The 18,883-nt window shown below is 38.5% G+C and overlaps 1 protein-coding gene across 8 annotated transcripts in view; it reads right to left on the bottom strand.

The window, feature by feature from the left end:
* Col24a1 (collagen, type XXIV, alpha 1) overlaps positions 1-18,883 on the bottom strand; it is a 259,542-nt gene that overhangs the window by 64,813 nt on the left and 175,846 nt on the right. For 5 of the 8 annotated variants that reach the window (NM_027770.3, NM_001317733.1, XM_011240232.3 and 2 more), the window contains 8 exons: positions 15,041-15,094; positions 12,928-13,035; positions 7,317-7,370; positions 6,798-6,851; positions 6,072-6,128; positions 2,502-2,555; positions 1,029-1,082; positions 868-921 (listed from right to left, as the gene is read on the bottom strand). In NM_027770.3, the coding sequence (NP_082046.2) occupies positions 868-921; positions 1,029-1,082; positions 2,502-2,555; positions 6,072-6,128; positions 6,798-6,851; positions 7,317-7,370; positions 12,928-13,035; positions 15,041-15,094 (489 nt within the window). Of the gene's footprint in view, positions 1-867; positions 935-1,028; positions 1,083-2,501; positions 2,556-6,071; positions 6,129-6,797; positions 6,852-7,316; positions 7,371-12,927; positions 13,036-15,040; positions 15,095-18,883 lie in introns of those variants that run through there. The other 3 variants (XM_017319724.2, XR_001783751.2, XR_001783752.2) reach the window with 3 other exon arrangements.

Here is an 18,883-nt window from a genome sequence, read left to right as displayed (position 1 = left end):
TTTAGGATAAGGCCTTGGCAAGCACCCACATTCTTGGGTAGCACATAGCATTGTTTTCTGGGCGTATAGTTTGTCCCACAGGTAGCATGTAGCATGGTTTTCTAGGTTTACAGTTGATTCTACAACATTTCCCACTTTAGACATTAAAAATTCTAAGTAAGAATGAAGGCCATCCCGTTTCTCTGCTCTTCCTTCACCCTGGACAGTTATTAATACATAACTATCTATTAATTCTTGTTTACTCACTGTGCGTGAGTTCGTGCATGTGCTAGTGAATACATGTGTGCAGGTTCATGTGTGTTTGTTTGAGCACATACATGTGGCAGCTAGAGGATAACTTTGGGTATTGTTCCTCAGGCTCTGTTCACTTAAAAAGACAGATTTATTTTACTTTAAAATTATGCATATGTATGTGTATTTCATTTTTGAATCATCTGTGTGGAGGTATGTGCACATAAAAGCAGGTGCCCATGGTGGCCAGAGAAGGACATTTTATCCCATGGAGTTGGTTGTACAGGTGGTTGTGAAATCCCCAGTGGGATGTTGAGAACTGACCTTGAGTCCTCTACTAGGATGCTTGCTGAAGCCATCTCTCCAGCCCCCCTTCAGTAACAGACCACCTTCGGGGATATCCTCAGGCAATATTTTACAAGGCCAGGGTAGATGAAGTGCTATATAGATTCTAGTCAAAAGATAAGAAGCACTCAATCGTGGCTGAGCGCAGAGTTTGGCAATCCCTCCTTCAGAGGCTTACAGTGATCTTCATTCAGGAGAGTGAGTGGCTATTTGAATTATAAACAGAAACTTCTTGTGTGCTGCTTTTTAAGCCAACAATACATTTCACATTGTCTAGCACGTGCCACTTACTTCAGATCCTCTCTCTCCTTTCGGTCCTTGTCCACCCTGGTCACCTGGTTCACCCTTTAATAGGAGCCAAGAGAGAAATATCATGTAAGGCAGACAAGAAATGAACTATGTTAATGGGATTTTCTTTAAATTCAGAATTACAGAATACTTTCACAACATACTGGGGGTCCTTGCTGTCCAGTGGCACCCCTGAGTCCTGGCACACCCATATGGCCCTGGGAATAGAAAGGATTACATTAATTCAAGGAAGTCTAGTCATGTGGCCTACAGTGTTATCAGCTAAAATGGAAGCAGAGTATTCTAGAACTTAATTTAAATACAGTCTTCTTTAAAAACAGAATAGAAAATATTAGTTGAGGAATATTTTGCTGAATCTGGTGTGTTATGCTGGACAAATATCATATTTTTAAATATTAATTCATGCAGAGGATTGAATGGTGATTAAGACGTGCATGACCTTCAAAGCCTATAAATGTGATATTACTTGGAGAAGAAGTCTTTATAGATGTCACAACACTAAGGATCTCCAGGGCATCTGAGCCAGCTGCAAAGCTCAGGCACAGTTTGCTGCTTCCCTGGCTTGTCGTAGCATGGAGACCTTTCCACAGTGACCACAGCTTCACCAGCTGCCTCTCTGGACTCTGTGAGGTTGTGGCACAGTTCTCACCAATGAGAAACCACTTCCTGAGAGCTCCACTTCATCCTCTGCTATGTCTCGGTAAACACTGGCAACTTCATTTTGTGAAACAGCAAAAGTTAAATGTGAGACAGTGAAGGGTTTGGTGGAGTCTGTCTGTGAGAGAGCATGAGGGAAGTGGTGGATTCCTCCTTACGGCATCAGTGAACTGATTGGCCATGGGGTTGTGCAAGCAAAGAGGGGACAAGTTCCATCTCAGAGGGACCACTTTCCAGATGAAGCAGTGAGGACTTCCTGGTTGAGGAAGGGGTGTGAGAAGCACAGATTTGAGGGACAGAATTGGTAAGTGGATTTGAAAGGGCTACGGCTGCAAGTCTAGTTAGAGAGCTACTGAAATAACCCAGACAGCAGGCATCTTGAGAGGATCAGTTTAATAATGGCGATCGCATGTCTAGCTGCTTGTCCAGTCAGCTTGGCTGATCGAAATCTTTCAGAAGTGACCACAGAGCATTGGCCTTGAGGCAGAGATGTATTGGGTGAAGTAATCTACAGGGTCATTACTACAAGTATAGTGCACATAGGGCTTAGAACTAAACATTATACAAGATAGATTTAAGGCACTACATAATTAAAAAACAACTAGCAAAAATAGAGCAACACATGACAGTAAAATGTGTTGAGTGACATGAAAGCAGTATTATAGGGCTTCAGGGTGAGTCTAGGGATAAGAAAGCTAGAGACAAATTTTAGGTGTCAGATAGGGTCTGTGTCAGCGTGATGTGATGCGAGGGTGGGAGGGGGCAAGGAATCTTGTGAATGAGTCATAAGACTGAAGTGACAGGGAACCTGGCACTGTAAACAAGAGTCAAGAGCCGGAAGGCAAGAGCAGGAGCCGCCATCAACAGGAATGCCAGTCCAAAGTAAGTCCGAGGGAGTTTGGAATGCTGGGCCAAACCTTTCAGATGATTAAGTTTATTTTGTAGCTTGCAAGGATTACCTTATAGCCTTCTTCGCCATGTTCCCCTGTCTCTCCTTGCTCCCCCATTGGCCCCTAAAGAGATCACACACAAAGACAACCAGTTTCATGGCTGTAATTCCTTAGTGCAGATGCTGCAATTAGGGTGCTTCATTCTTTGGCCAGAAATATCTCTGCCAAGGTATAGTAGCTTCTTTAAGCCTGCTACATGTCACTGAAAAATGGTTGAGTCTCAAGGGATGTCAAAAGTGCTACACAATTAAAAACGTAATGGTTTATATAGTTGCCACATGATTTCAAAATTTTTAAATCCAGATATCAGAGCTAATACAACAAATTAAAACACAGATATAATCAGTATGAGATTTACTGTTAAAACAGAATTATACGCATATAATCTCATAATGAATCTATGGAAAAATATTGAAGAGATAATACTTAGTAAAACCTTGAATTTTATGAGCATAATACCATATTATAAATCTTATAATTTTTGTAATGTGAAATGAGTCGAACTGAAATTTATGCAAAAATTAATTATATTTATTTTACAGGCCTCTTCAACTAACCTAAAAAAGTAAGACATATTTTAAAAATATTTCTCATCTAAATAATTTGATATGGTAAGCTGTTCAAATTATAATCTTTAAAACTTACATAGAGTATTAGTTTCCACACAGGAGAACTTACTATAGACTATTGATAGATGAAACGAACTTTACTCCTAAATGCATGGTTAGTCGACATAACGCAAAGACAGAGACTCTGATCCCTGTTCTGGGGATCTGGTTTAAATCTCATCCCTATCTCATGTCTACTGGGAGATCCCATTGTAATTATATTTTTAGTCCCCAAATATTTATTTTTATATCAGTAGACAGAATCTGATTGACATTCCAGAACCTGGAAAATCAAATGCTATTATTTTCTACTTGGTATTTTTTTTTCTGTTTGTTGGATAATTTTTATATTTTTGCCAAGTATTTCCCTCAAAGTCAGTGAGTGATTCTCAGCCTTCCTAATGCTGCTACCCTTTAGCACAGTTCCTCACGTTGCCATGACTCCCAACCATAAAGTTACTTTTGCTGCTACTTTACAACTGTAAATTTTGCTGCTTAATGAATTGTAATGTAAATATCTGATATGCAGGATATCTGACATACGACCCCTGTGAAAGGGTCATTGACCCCCCAAAGAGGATAGACTAGAATATATTTCACAAGGACACTTAAACACTCATACAGAGAGATTGCCTTGAAACATTCCAGAATTTTCCATATTCTTTCCTACAGTAAAATATCAATGACAACAGTAGCTACAGATCCAGATCAAAACACTGGGACTGTATATTATGATGTCATGCCTCTGGCATCCTTATTTTGAATGATACTACATGAAAAAATGGAAAATACAACCAATATGCTTATTTCTGTGAACTAAGCGTTATCCACCCACTTAAATGTATATATATGTGTCTTTCACATCTCCCTTTAGCCTTAAACATCGTACAATTGGCCCTGTCTCAAAACCAGTGATGACAGTTTGTCTTTAAAATGTTGGATTTGAAGGCTCACAGGCCCATGGTCTTGAAAAGCTGTAATGACTAACCAGTAAAAGCTGGCAAACTATTTGTCAACTGTCAGTAAATTCTAATAAACACGTATGGATTAGGTTTTTATAAAAATACTTCAGATATGTGCACAGGGGAAAAATTCCTGAACAGAACAGCAATGGCTTGTGCTGTAAGATCAAGAATTGACAAATGGGACCTCATAAAATTGCAAAGCTTCTGTAAGGCAAAGGACATCGTCAATAAGACAAAAAGGCCACCAACAGATTGGGAAAGGATCTTTACCAATCCTAAATCAGATAGGGAACTAATATCCAATATATATAAAGAACTCAAGAAGATGGACTCTAGAAAATCAAATAAGCCTATTAAAAAATGGGGTACAGAGCTAAACAAAGAATTCTCAACTGAGGAATACCGAATGGCTGAGAAGCACCTGAAAAAATGTTCAACATCCTTAATCATCAGGGAAATGCAAATCAAACAACCCTGACATTCCACCTCACACCAGTCAGAATGGCTAAGATAAAAAATTCAGGTGACAGCAGATGCTGGCAAGGATGTGGAGAAAGAGGAACACTCCTCCATTGTTGGTGGGATTGCAAGCTTGTACAACCACTCTGGAAATCAGTCTGGTGGTTCCTCAGAAAATTGGACATAGTACTACTGGAAGATCCAGCAATTCCTTTCCTGGGCATATACCCAGAAGATATTCCGACTGGTAATAAGGACACATGCTCCACTATGTTCATAGCAGCCTTATTTATAATAGCCAGAAGCTGGAAAGAACCCAGATGCCCCTCAACAGAGGAATGGATACAGAAAATGAGGTACATGTACATAATGGACTACTACTAAGCAATTAAAAACAATGAATTCATGAAATTCTTAGGCAAATGGATGCAACTGGAGGATATCATCCTGAGTGAGGTAACCCAATCACAAAAGAACTCACATGATATGCACTCACTGATAAGTGGATATTAGCCCAGAAACTTAGAATACCCAAGATACAATTTGCAAACCACATGAAACTCAACAAGAAGGAAGACCAAAATGTGGATACTTCGTTCCTTCTTAGTTTGGGGAACAAAGTACCCATGGAAGGAGTTACAGAGACAAAGTTTGGAGCTAAGACGGAAGGAAAGACCATCCAAAGACTGCCCCACCAGGGGATCCATCCCATATACAACCACCAAACCCAGACACTATTGCATATGCCAGAAAGATTTGGCTGACAGGACCCTGCCATAGCTCTCTCATGTGAGTCTATGCCAATGCCTGGAAAATACAGAAGTGGATGCCCACAGTCATCTATTGGATGGATTACAGGGCCCATAATGAAAGAGCTAGAGAAAGTACTCAAGGCACTAAAGGGGTCTGCAACCCTATAGGAGGAACAACAATATGAACTAACCAGTAGCCCCCAGAGGTGTGTCTCCAGTTGCATATGTAGCAGAGGATGGCCTAGTGGGTCATCAATGGGAGGAGAGGCCCTTGGTTTTGGGAAGATCATAGGCTCCAGTACAGGGGACTGCCAGGGCCAGGAAGCGGGAGTGGGTGGGTTGGGGAGCAGGGCAAGGGGAAGGTATAGGGGGCTTTGGGAATAGCATTTGAAATGTAAATGAAAACAATATCTAATAAAAATATATAAAAATAAAAATACTTCAGGAACAAATCTCATCTTTATAATTAAAGAAATATTTGCCCTAAAAAACTAAATTATTGGTGTATTAGTTTTGGACTAGTATTTTAGGACTATGTTTTGTATTCCATATTGAAAGTTCGATTCAGAGTTAATTTTCCTAGATATACATCTTGGTGGAGGAGTGTGACTCCTGCACTTTTTCATATCTGAGATTTTTATATTATGTACATGGTATAGAGATAAATACTGATTTACTGTAAGGTCCAGTGATAAGACTAACCAAACAGAACTCTGAACAGACATGACCGGCAGACATCAAAAGCTCCTGACTGATTTCATCTTAGGAACCAAAATAATTTTAGAAAAGACATACTGGTTCACCTGGAGGCCCAGGAGGTCCCAGAACTGTGCTATCTTCTCCTGGGTAGCCCTAAAACAAATATAGAAATTTATTAACACAACTTAGTTCAGAAAGTACATTTAAAATACTCTTGTTACTTTCTAATGTGTTTTTTGGCTGTATTTAAGTGAAAACTTTGTAGCTACGAATTATGTGTATCATATTTTATATAGGCTTCTATTATGTATAGAATCTTTTATTGGACATGCTAACCTGTTTTGATTACACAAAATTAATCATAAATTTTCTCGACATGTATACTTTCAATTAGATTACAAACCGAGCCATGCTGTAGTTATTACTAATTCGTTAGGAAATTAAACTCTAAGTTAATATTTGTGTGCTTATGGCAATGTTGTCCAGCACATCATATCCCCTTTCAATAAATAATTTTGCTCTTATGAAACTGTGTATCACAAAGTACCTTTACATATACTGTTTCACCTTAATCTCCAATTAATCCATGGAAAATATTTAATATATTTAATATTTTTGAGTTTTAGTTCCTTGGTATTTATATCCTCCTAGAATCTGCAAATTTTCTAACTTGAAAAGTGGCCCTTCTATCTCTTAACAGTATTTTCATGCATTCATTTAGAAAGAAATCATAGGTTTCATACATAACTTTGGAAGTAAAAGGCCGACACACACACACACACACACACACACACACACACACACACACACACGCACACCCACCTTTTCTCCTTTAGGTCCTGGCAATCCAGAGGGTCCTGGTTGACCTTGATGACCCTATAAGAATAGCAACAAGTAAAGAGCAAGTCCCCAGACCAAGCAGATGTGCTAGCTGTTGCTACCGTCCCCGTGCTGTTACTCATTGCAGTTTTCTGAGAAGAAATACAAGACACACTTTACAGAAGGTTGAGAACCAAAATATCATAATACTTTATCAAGGAAAAGAAACATTTTTAAATAACAGTGTTTATTTTACTTTATTTTCTCAAGTTTATTAGAACTTTATCTTTTTGGTGGTGGATATATATGAAGCTCTACAATTTCTATTATAATTAATTATACAGACATTTATTGAGACTTTGTTGTCTAATTTCATTGCATATTTTTTCATTCTCATGTTATTTATAATAAAATTTTAATAAATGAACAGTGAATCTTAGTTTGCATATTTGGGATATAATATGAGCTAAAAATGCCTTCCTGTCTGTGAATAATTATTTATTTAAAATCAGAAATGTTTACTCTGTATCCTGGGATTCCTGGTTCGCCTTCAGGTCCCATCAATCCTAATGGACCCTAAAAAATCAAAATAAATATTAGAGAAAATAGACAATTGTGTGAATCATTAAACATCTACGCCTATTATTCAAACCTTTACCTTTAGATTTTCATGGTTTGAAATTCTACCCAGTAAATCAGGAAAACAGAAAAATGACACCCCCAATTTTTGTCCGTGTTTCTCCAAGACCAAAAAGTCCCACAAACCATGTTACTAGTTCATTTCTGGTATATCCATACTCAATAATAATAATAATAAAACCACATTCACTTATTAGAATACTGCTGGCCCCTAAATAGCTCTTAGAAATGCAGGTTTTGACTGTCAAAGTTTGTGCTCACTGAATATCAGAAAGTGGAACCTGATAGTATTTGATACTGTGACTCCAGGATTCAGAACAGCTCTGTTCTCAGAGGTGATTCCAGATGCTTTCTGGAGTATGATTTTAAATTCAGGTCAAAGTTGATGGAATAGAAATACTGGAAATGCATGTATCATGATCACAATAAGATTATTGTTATCAGTATTTTACAGATGACCAAGCTATACAAATTAAAGACTGATTAGCAAACACTCTTACTGTATCAAAGATATCACCCAGACAGCTGAAAATTGGCTAATGTAATGATGATAACAATGCCTTATTTTTTATATTATCAAAGAGTTTGCACAGTGGTTTCTTCTGTTTGCGTCTCAAGACAAAGGAAGTAAGGAAATAAAGGCATAGAATAGGTATGTGATTTGCCATGTATTATACTAAGCAGGTGTGAGAATCTGTGTATTGAGTTACATTTGATCAAGTTGCTTCAATATATCTCACACAGAATGCATATTTTGCTATATTTCTTAAAAAGTTCATGTTACAACTATTAACCATAAATTAGAAAATTTGAAAAATTTGGACAGAAACATGTTTCAGCTTAAGAAAGAACCATGTAAAGCCAACTTAAATGAGAATTCAGACATGATATATTACAGGGCCTTTTATACATAATTTCTGGACCAAAATTTTGTGACTTGAGCCAAAAGTTATGTCTGAACATATGCAAAGGAGAAAAATTTTTTTGATGTGCAAATTTCAAACTCTAAAACACAGAGATTGAAAGAGCAGGGTGGGGCCAGCTTGACTAATTTGGGAAAGGAGCTGGAAGCTCTTCCTGTTTCCTTGCTTGTTCTGGGTACTGAACGGCCGCAGCATTTCCTCAGAGGTTAAATGAGGCAGCCTTGTGTGTCCAGAAAGGCATGCAGAACTTAAGACTGCTGCTAGCACCAAGACGGATACCTGGGAGCTGCCACTAGGAGACAATGTGTGAGGGGTAATGAAAATAGGGACCACAAATCTTAATGTATCTGTTAGACACGGGGTGACAAAAAGTTGAGCTTGGAGAGAGGAGAGGACGTAACAGCTTCCTTTAGAAATCGGTGGGAAAATAAGAAGAGAGTGCCAAGGATTTCAGAATATAATATAATAGGGATATGTGGAATCTTGTGCTCATACACCTATAGAAAACACATGACTACAAATGTTCAGTGCAAAATGGTCTCAAACAAAAATTTTAACAAAGTTTTTCAAAACAGGAATCACAGATTCTTGGAATAGGATGAGACACAAGAAAAGAGCAAAAGACAAAAAAGGGAATCTACTTAAATTTTACATTCTTTAGCATAACTTTTCCTGAGAAGAAAACAAAATCAGTAATTACAAGTGAATGCTGGGGAAATACCAACATAAAAAATAAAGAGAAATATAGCCAGTGCCAGTCAGAGAAAGGTAGATTAAAATGTATTTACTAAATAAAGAAAAAAGGGGCCTCCCTGTGGCCATCAGATGTTTGTAGAAGGTTCTAACTTTTCTCTGGGACTTCAGCTATTTTATTATTTTTGGGTTAAGTTTTTGAAGGGCTCCAAGGCTTTGGAGTTGCCCAGGAAGCTTGGTCTTTAATACTTTGTGTGTGTTTCTTGCTGTGGTTTGCACATCTTTTGGGATAGATGTGTCACTCAGTTACATTTTTTTTTCCAGTCTGTCTTTTGTGTGTTTCTTTAACCTTATGTGAGCTTTCTTACATGATAACAACTTATGCTTAGAGGGAGACGTTGCAAGATTTTGATCACATTGTGAACCCCGAGACTGTGAACGGGAATTGTGGTGTGGCTCAGCCATTAACACACAACTTTAACCCAGAGAGCTTTCTGTAAACAAGAGCTAAATAAAGTCAAGAAGCAGAGCAAGGCACCAGTTGGCAGGGTGTGAACCTAAGAAAACCCAGGAAAGAGGAAGGAGGGTCTTTGGGTTGAGGGTGTTTAAGACTGTGTGAAGAAGAGTGACTGGGACATCAGTGGAGCAGGAAGGTCAGCGGGTGCTTTCTCCACCTCTCTGAGCTAGCAGGCTGCCAAGTCTTCATTTGGTAAATCAAACGTTTGGGATTTTGTTTTAAAAACAAAAGGAAGCAGCAAGCAACTTTCATAGATACAATGATCTGATAATAAGCTGTCATTAAGATGTAGTTAAAAAAAGAAAATCACATGAGCATCCCAGCTTCACTCTGGAAAATCACGTGAGCATCCCAGCTTCACTCCCGAAAGGCAAAGAACCAGAAGAGATGGGACTCTGTTCGTGTAAATGTGGCATGGTGACTTTTTAAAGCAAGTGTGTTAACAAGAAGCCAGAGGAGGAGAAATGGGCACGAGAACAGAGTAAATCGAGGAAAAGCACGAGAGAGAAACAACAGGGCGGGGGAACTCGGTATCCACACGCAGAAGAACGGAAGTAAATTAATTCTATATCTTTCCGCTGTTCACAAATAAACTCAAAATGGATAATAGACTGGAATGTGTCATAACGGAAACTTTGACCCAAGCAAATGTAGCAGAATTTAGTAAAACTTTAGAGCTCCTAGTTGAAACTACCAAAGAAAGAAAGAAGTTTCTCTGAAAGACGAAAGTGTATTTTGAAAATAATACTTGACCCTGAGATCTCTGGAGTGTTCAGGGACAGGTCACGTGACTCCCATTGCAGCTCTCTGAGTTCCAGTCAGTGGAATAGGTCAGATGAGTGAACTGGAAAGACAGTATCTCTCTTCATCTGGAGTTTATTAATTGAATGTATGCTCAAAATATGGAAATAAATAGATTTCTTACACAGCACTAATAGGCTGAAAAGGGGATTATATTAATCTGAATAAAATTTATTGAAAACCAGAATACACCTCATACAAAAGAAGTTAGAGAAAATATGGAATAGTCCTAATCAGAGCTATGTGAGCAGTGAGTAAGCTGAAAGATGTCTTGTATTTCTTTGTAGAAAGGTCAGATACTAATGGAAACTGAAGGGCTGATTCTACAGTTCACACATAAGGTACGCGTAAGAGCCAGGCTTTTCTGAGAAGGGAGCACGCGGTGTCTACTCTAACAGATCCCAGAGGACGAGCCGGCATGATAGACAGAACAGAGCTGAGGACCGGAGACAGACTGGCTGGAGAAACCACTGAATATAATGCAGCCTTATACGAAAGTGGAAGAAAATACATTGCGTGTTCAAAAACAGAATTAAGAAAACATTCAGTGGAGGGAAGACAAACACTCTTTCCCATAACTATGAAAAAAAAAAAACCTCTATATGGTTTAAAGAATTAAAAACAATGTTATAAATGTATTAGAATGAGAATATGGAAGGAAATTTTGCATACTTTATGTGGGAATAGAATTTCAAGGGAATAAATAAAATCTAGAAAATGTAAAGGAAAATATTGAAAACTTTGACTATTAAAATTGGAATGTTCTGCTTAGCAAAAGACACAAAATTAATAGATAATTGACAGAAAAGGAGTTGTTTGTAATTTATTCTGTAACATGTTTGACAAATTATATCAACACTTCATGCTTATGAGTAACGATTGCAAATCAGGAAGAAAAAATAGCCACCAGATGGAAACATGTAGTATGTACGTGTGTACATGTGTCTATCCCTATCCACACATGTATATTTATTGACAGGAAACTTTCAGGAGAAATATATATTAAATAGTTATAACAAGGAAATTTTAAATATGATGGTAAAAATTACATATATATATATTATCATTTATCAGATTATCAAACACTAAATGAATTAATATGAAATGTGAACAGTGGAATTGTAGCTTCACAAAATGGACCACACAGGCTGTGTGATTTGTGCATCTTTAGACACATATAACAATAGTAATCAAGGAAAAGGAACCCATAAATTTGAGAGGGAGGGGTCATGAGAGAGGCTCAAGGGAGGGGACACAGGAAGGAAAGAGATGAGAGGAGAGAAAGGGTCATAATTATATTTTAATTAAAAATATATATTTAAAAATGTTTAAAGGTGAATACATTTACAGAAAAAGTTCCAAAGTAGAAGCTTACATTAAGGGCAATATTTAGGGCTGCATTAATTCTGATGTTTATTAATATTAACCACATTATTTAATGTTTTTAAAACACAGGCAAAACCAGAGAAATATTAACAGAAACTGACTTAAGACCGGGCAGTGGTGGCACACGCTTTTAATCCCAGCACTTGGGAGGCAGAGGCAGGCAGATTTCTGAGTTCGAGGCCAGTCTGGTCTACAGAGTGAGTTCCAGGACAGCCAGGGCTATACAGAGATCGAAAAAAAAAGAAAGAAAGAAAGAAAGAAAGAAAGAAAGAAAGAAAGAAAGAAAGAAAGAAAGAGAAGAGAAGAGAAGAGAAGAGAAGAGAAGAGAAAAGAAAAGAAAAGAAAAGAAAAGAAAAGAAAAGAAAAGAAAAGAAAAGAAAAGAAAAGAAAAGAAAAGAAAATGACCTAAGGCCTGAATGTTCAGGTGTCAGTAAATAAGGGCAAATTTTCTTGAGAAAGCAAAAGGACCCGGGCTCTCGAAGGCCTTGGTGACAGGCCTGGCATTGGCTATGTAAAAGGAGAAGAGATTAATGCACCCACATGTTATAAATACATTCATGAATAGAAGATTCTCTTTCAAATGTCTTCCTTTCACGCTATGATTTTCTGAATGGTTCATCACAAACCAGCAATAAGAGTTTGCTGTCACAGGCTCAGAAGCATCACACTTCAGCTCTCCATGTCAGGCAAAGTTCACACAAAAGATGAGCTATTAATAGATGCTGGGGTGATTTGCCCCAACTGTTTAGGAAGATAATCTCCCATTCAAGCAGGACAGGTCCAAGAGGTGGATGGAAACACATCTCAAGTTCACTTAATTTTCAAAGCAATTTGCCAACATGACAACAGCTTCAGACAGATATTAAATCCTGATTTGAGGTACTCAGTGTATAAACTTTCCTACTGAACTTTGGAGTTAAAATCAGATTTTTAAAAAACTTCATTTCATATTTTATTTCCATTTTCAATTTTCTCTTTCCTTCTTCGCGTCTAAAACCCACTAAGCTGTTTAAGACTGTGGAATGCTTGCAATTCCCGCCATCCCACAGAGAAGGATTATGTTCAGTGGAACCTTTGTGTCCTCTGTAAAGTCAATCAAGATGACTCTCTGAGAGCATGCACGGTTCTTTTCCATCCCCAGTGAGTCAGTGCTGAAAAGAAATCAAATACTGACCACAGCACCTCGAGTTCCCCTGGCACCCTTAGGGCCATTTTCCCCAACGCTTCCAGGGGGTCCTCTGCTTCCAGCTTCTCCCGTGGGTCCTACTTGTCCTTTATCACCCTGTGGATGACATTAATGTGACTGAAATTAAATTTATTAACTCATTTAACTATACCATATGCTCGGATGACTCAGAGGACATGTGGCAAGCAGAATTCTCTGGATTACTCTTATCGCTACAGCCCGTCTTGTTTTGTGAGGCGGGGCCTCACTGGGTATCTCTGATTGGTCTAGAGCTTATTATGTAGACCAGGTTGGCCTTGGCTTGTGGGTGAGCCTCCTGTTTCTGCTGCCTGACTGCTGGGATTACAGGTGTATGCTATCACACACGGTTTAAATTTGTGTAAATTATTAATTTTGCTTCAAGTTACCAATACCACAGATTATCATTAACAACAATAAGTTACCATTGCATGTTATTTAGACCTAATAAAGAGTTTCAAAAGAGATGAAAAGGGCATTTAAAAAACAAAAACAAACAATCAGTAACTATAGCGTGCCCAGGAGGAATCCTATGTAACCAGCTTTCAAACATACTTTGCTACATACATGTCTCGCTTTTGATGTGTGCATTGTAACAGTGAGAAAACAGGCCTCCAGAGGTGCTCGTTTCTACTTCGGCCTCCCAGAGGTCTGCTGCAAGCAGGGAAGAAGTGAGCGTGCAGATCTGGACTTTGCAAACTTTGCTTACCAGTTCAGAGCAAGAACCCACACTATTTCTTGTATGACTTCCCATGTTTTAGAAACCTGCATGGCTTCTCTCTGGCACCACAACACAGGTGTTCATAAGCACCTTCCTCTTCTCACAACAAGAACCTGCCAGCTTTACCACTGATGCTCAAGGTGGGGAAAACACAGCAAACCTGGAATCAGGCAGTCAGAATCCTTGAGGCATCCCTGACCTCTCATGGGTTTTATTTCACTTTCCTAGGGGAGAATGGGTTGTTGTAAAGAGGCAGTCACACTGCCTCTAATGCTGATTTCACTATGGGTTTCTGGTGCTTCCTGTGGTGTGTGTGTGTGTGTGTGTGTGTGTGTGTGTGTGTGTGTGTGTGTCTGTCTGTCTGTCTGTCTGTCTGTCTGTCTGTTTATGTGAGAGCATATTTTTCTCTCTGAGTGCTTTCATGTATGAAAATGTATCTCTTTGTGTGTACTGTGTGAATGTCTCTCCTCTCTCTCTCTCTCTCCCTCTCTCCCTCTCTCCCTCTCCCCCCTATCCCCCCCTCTCTCTGTTGCTTTGGACTAAATCCTTCCAGGCAATTATAAGACTCCCCAAACCAATACTGATGAGAGCTGCATTATCATGCATCATGAAAGAGACTTCACGATGGCGGTATTTTCACAGTTAGAGATGGTAGTTAAAGCTTTTCTTGGCTTTCTATTGACTAAAACTGAGACCAGTGGCTCAGGTACAGAACTGGACTTTTGGGGAAACACACATTTAACTTAAAGCTAACCGTGTGAATGTGTAGTTGACAGTCGCAGTCTGTTAGAAAAACTGTTACCATACTTCACCAATACTGAGACAAATTATTGATAAATACAAAGAAGCATTTTGATAGTAACATATTAGGATCATACAAATACATCAAAGATTTTGATTGTTTGGAAAAAGACAAAGTAAGCCAGTAAAAAAATGTTCTTGATTTCTTTTTTTTTAACATGAGAAAAGTAATAAAAATCAAACTTTCCAATTAAGAAACCATTTCTAATTAACCTAGAAAAAATAATAATTCCAATATTTCCCCCAAATACTCTACTAAAATTGTTTTCAAACAGCCCAAATGAAATGATATTTTTGTTTTATATCTTTCCTTGTCCGCGCTTTTTTGGTAAATAAGAACCAAAAGAAAGTTTGACTTCCAAACTATAAAGAAGAAAATGTGTCCTTAGACAATGACAGTAATATGCACGCCTATTGAATTAATCGTCTGCTCTAATGACACATTTATGAATCTTTACACTTTATGTCTAATGCAAATACAAGCATCACAGTACTCTGTAGATCTCTAGGCAGGAGAAGGAAGAAAGCCCACACGAAAAGATGTAAAAAACAAAAAATTACCTTTTTCCCTAGTCGACCTCTTTGTCCCGGGGTTCCCACAATTCCTTCAGGTCCCTGATCATTCGATATAGAAAAGAAATAATGATTAAAGAAAAAGCCTGAGGTTTGAATACCTCTATCAGATAATAATTAAAACAAACACTAAATATCAAACAGAGGTTATTTTTCAACACTGTTATGTGTATAGTTATTTCTCACATGGGCACAATGATTAAAGGCAGAGTTGTTACCAAGCTATAAACTTAATATGCACATGTGGTCAACATAAACTTTAAACTGTTCTCTAGGAAGGAAATCTCCTGGAATCCACCCACTGTAATTACTGTGAACGTGATGAAGGTGCACCCCAGTGTATTCTAGTGAGCTGCACTGAGCTCAGCATTTTGTTGAAAGAACGAGGTTTAAAAATATATCTACATGGCCAAGGCAAGTCTTAAAATACTACTGAAGTGGAGAATAAAAAGTAGATGAAAAGAAAGGAAAAGGAAAGGCAGGGAGAAAAAGGGCTGTCACAGTAAACTAAAATAATATTTTAATTTCAACTGGTAATTTGTTTACTTTGCAAAATCGAGCTTTTAAAGGAAGAGTAGGGTACTATATGGAGTTTATATCAACAATGGGCAAGTGTAATCAATAGTGGGCCGGGCTGCCAGTCCTAAAATAAGTAATAATTACAGCTTTCTTTTCATTAGTTGGAAGTGGAAGTGGAAATTTCAAATTTGTGTCCCCGAAGCTTGGCAAGCTTCTGCAGACAAGAAATAAATGGTGGTTTACCACTGTGCTATGCAGACTCTTGATAAATATTTGTTGAATGGATAAACAGATCCCCGAGGAAGTGACTCACACCCTACACTTCCCGGCAAACATTCTAGTCTCAGTCTCTGAGTCCAAGGTAGCCATGTCCTGTTGCTGTAGCACAGCTGCGCCTAGAGGTACACATGGCAGCTGTGCTAAATGGAGGACTTTTCCTTCCAGACAAACAACTTTTCCAAAAGAAGTTGATTAGCTTGCATAGAGTTTTAACTGTTGAACTTTTCTGGTTTGGGCACTTAATCTCTGCACAGTGACTGACAAATTGTTTAATTTATTTAATGACTCTGGGGTGAGAGAGTTGACTCAGCCATTGAGAATGGTCACTGCTCTTGCAGAAGGTGCCATAAACAATTACCTGACTCCAGTTGCAGGCAGATGCAAGCCCTCTGTCCTCTATGGGCATCCACATGCATAGTCCCATGCAAACTCATACATTCATACACACTCAAACATACCTTACATTTATATAAAAAGAAGGCCTCTGTTTACTCCTCAAATAAAAGGAAAGTCTAATAAAAACTCTTGGAAGAGTTACTGAGACCTGGTGAGATTACAGTGCGTATAAAAACTAGAATAACATTGGCTTAGAATGAAGGGCTCAATAAAGTTAGTTTTCACTAACGTCTGCCCTTTAAGTATATTTTTCAGCACCTGAACAGATATAAAGAAAACAAAACACAAGGAAAGCCCATGTGCTCTCTCTCCATGTATAGAACAACAGCCCCTTTTACAAGGGGGAGGGGTGCGGTCTTCGTCTAGAATGCTCTGCTATTCCCATTGGCTTCATGCTCTTAGGGCAGCCCACAGGTCCTTCACTTGATGCCCCACTCTTCTGCACCTTTAAACTTTGAGCAGCCACATCTTTAACCCTTTCACCTTTTTTTTCTTTTATTAGATATTTTCTTCATTTACATTTCAAATGCTATCCCCCAAACCCCCTATACCCTCCTCCCACCCTGCTCTCCAACCCACCCACTCCCGCTTCCTGGCCCTAGCATTCCCCTGTACTGGGGCATATGGTCTTCGCAACCAATGGGACGAGAGGCCTTTCACCTTTTTAATCCTTTTGTACCTGCTACGGGATTCCATGTTATAGCCAAGCCACAGTTTAACCGTGTTTCCTAGTGGCTAGTCTTCCTTCTCCTTGGTAACATTGCAATAAGTAAATCTGGTTGCGACCATGACAAGAGTTTTTAAGTTTTTTCTCCTTGAGTTGAATTGCTAGTTTATATTTATAAACACACTGTGTGTGGGTGTGGTGTGGTAGGGTGGGGTGGGGCGGGTGTGTGAGGTTTCTTTTTTGTACACAGACAATTTTTACACTATAATTTACTGTACAGTGATCTTTTCCTTATTAACACATAATGCATAATCAAGTGATCAAGGGTTTGATTCTAGGGTTTTTTTTTATTGTCATCCATGAGCCATATGAAATTAACCATAACGTGGTAACCTTAATAATGCTCCATTAGCATGAAGGTCAAGTCATCCCATCTGCCTCACTCCCCAGGCACCTCCAGGCTGTTCTTTAAAACTGTCTTGCTGGGCGTGGTGGCGCATGCCTTTAATCCCAGCACTCGGGAGGCACAGGCAGGCAGATTTCTGAGTTCGAGGCCAGCCTGGTCTACAAAGTGAGTTCCAGGAAAGCCAGAGCTACACAGAGAAACTCTGTCTCAAAAAACAAAACAAAACAAAAAAAAAACCCAACCAACCAACCAACCAACCAAACACACAAAACTGTCTTAATACAGGATCTTTAATCTGCAAACTCTGAGTTAATTTTCATCAGTCAAGTCCCATTTAAAACTGAGATTGAAATGTTTTCACAATGGTAAGTCTTCCTGGACATGAATGTTGTTACAACTCTGTCCATTTATTTAGGTCTCTTAGGATTTATTTAGGTTATATTATTCTCAAATTGTAAATATCTACAAAATTTTACAAATACTTTCTTAAGACATAATCCAAGGCACTAACTTTTGTTCCTTATTATAATAAAATTCTTTGATGTTGTTAAAGAAACAAAGAAGCTGTTCTTATGAATTACTAATTATGATTTATAGAAATATTTACCTCATCATACAAGTGTTTCTATTTATTATATGTAAATATTGTTATTAATATTAAGAAGAAAGGAGAAATGACAACCTTAGCTCATTTCTTAGACATTTTCCTGCTAAGGATAATAGTGAAAGTGTTAATATAATGCTTTAATAAATGTTTTTTGCTTCATCTATTGGAGTGACTGTATTTCTGTGTTAAACTTTGAAAAATATGTTACCACATTTTTAATATTTTAAAATGTTAAACTTTTGGTTTAACAAAATACAGTTTTGGTATGAGGAAATTCACAAAACTTTTAGGTGTTATCAATATTTTTAGATGAAGCAAACTCAATATCTGTGTGCTCGCTGATATGTGTGGCCCACCTGTCAACAACCAATTCATCTTGGGCACCACTTGTTTATGGAAATACTTGCAGTTTGTGGGTCTGAAACGCATGATTAAAATGAAAGCGTTGACATGGTTAATAACAGTCCCTATGACAGAGGCACCTCTTTGAAGATAGATTGCACCTTCATCTCTGCTTTCAAACCATTTCTCGCCCCATTTTCAAGTCATTAGTCTTGTCCCACAGCTCATTAAGATACTGCAGCAATCAAATTAGAGGGTGAAGTTCCTTCCCCCAACCTTCCTACACATGTGGCTCGCTCATACACACCTGCCTCCTTCTTCTCTGTCAGAGAAAGAAGGGATCCATTCCCTGGGTGAGGCCAGGGCCAGGATGTTCTTGATCCCAGGCCCACCCACTTACACGTGACCCCTCCTTCTGAAAGAGGAGGCTAGACTGAGTGGACCATCAACATTTCTCCTGAACGCACCATTCCTAGCTCCATCCACACAGTCCTAAAGCCACGTGAGAGATTCCTCAAGCTCTCCCTTTTTCCCTTCCTCCCTTTCCTTTCTTCTTCTTTCCCTTTCCTTCTTTCTTTCTTTCTTCCTTCCTTCCTTCCTTCCTTCCTTCCTTTC

This window comes from Mus musculus, chromosome 3, assembly GCF_000001635.26.
Source record: "Mus musculus strain C57BL/6J chromosome 3, GRCm38.p6 C57BL/6J".
Classification (NCBI taxonomy): domain Eukaryota; kingdom Metazoa; phylum Chordata; class Mammalia; order Rodentia; family Muridae; genus Mus; species Mus musculus.
This window is presented reverse-complemented; position numbering and strand designations above follow the sequence as displayed.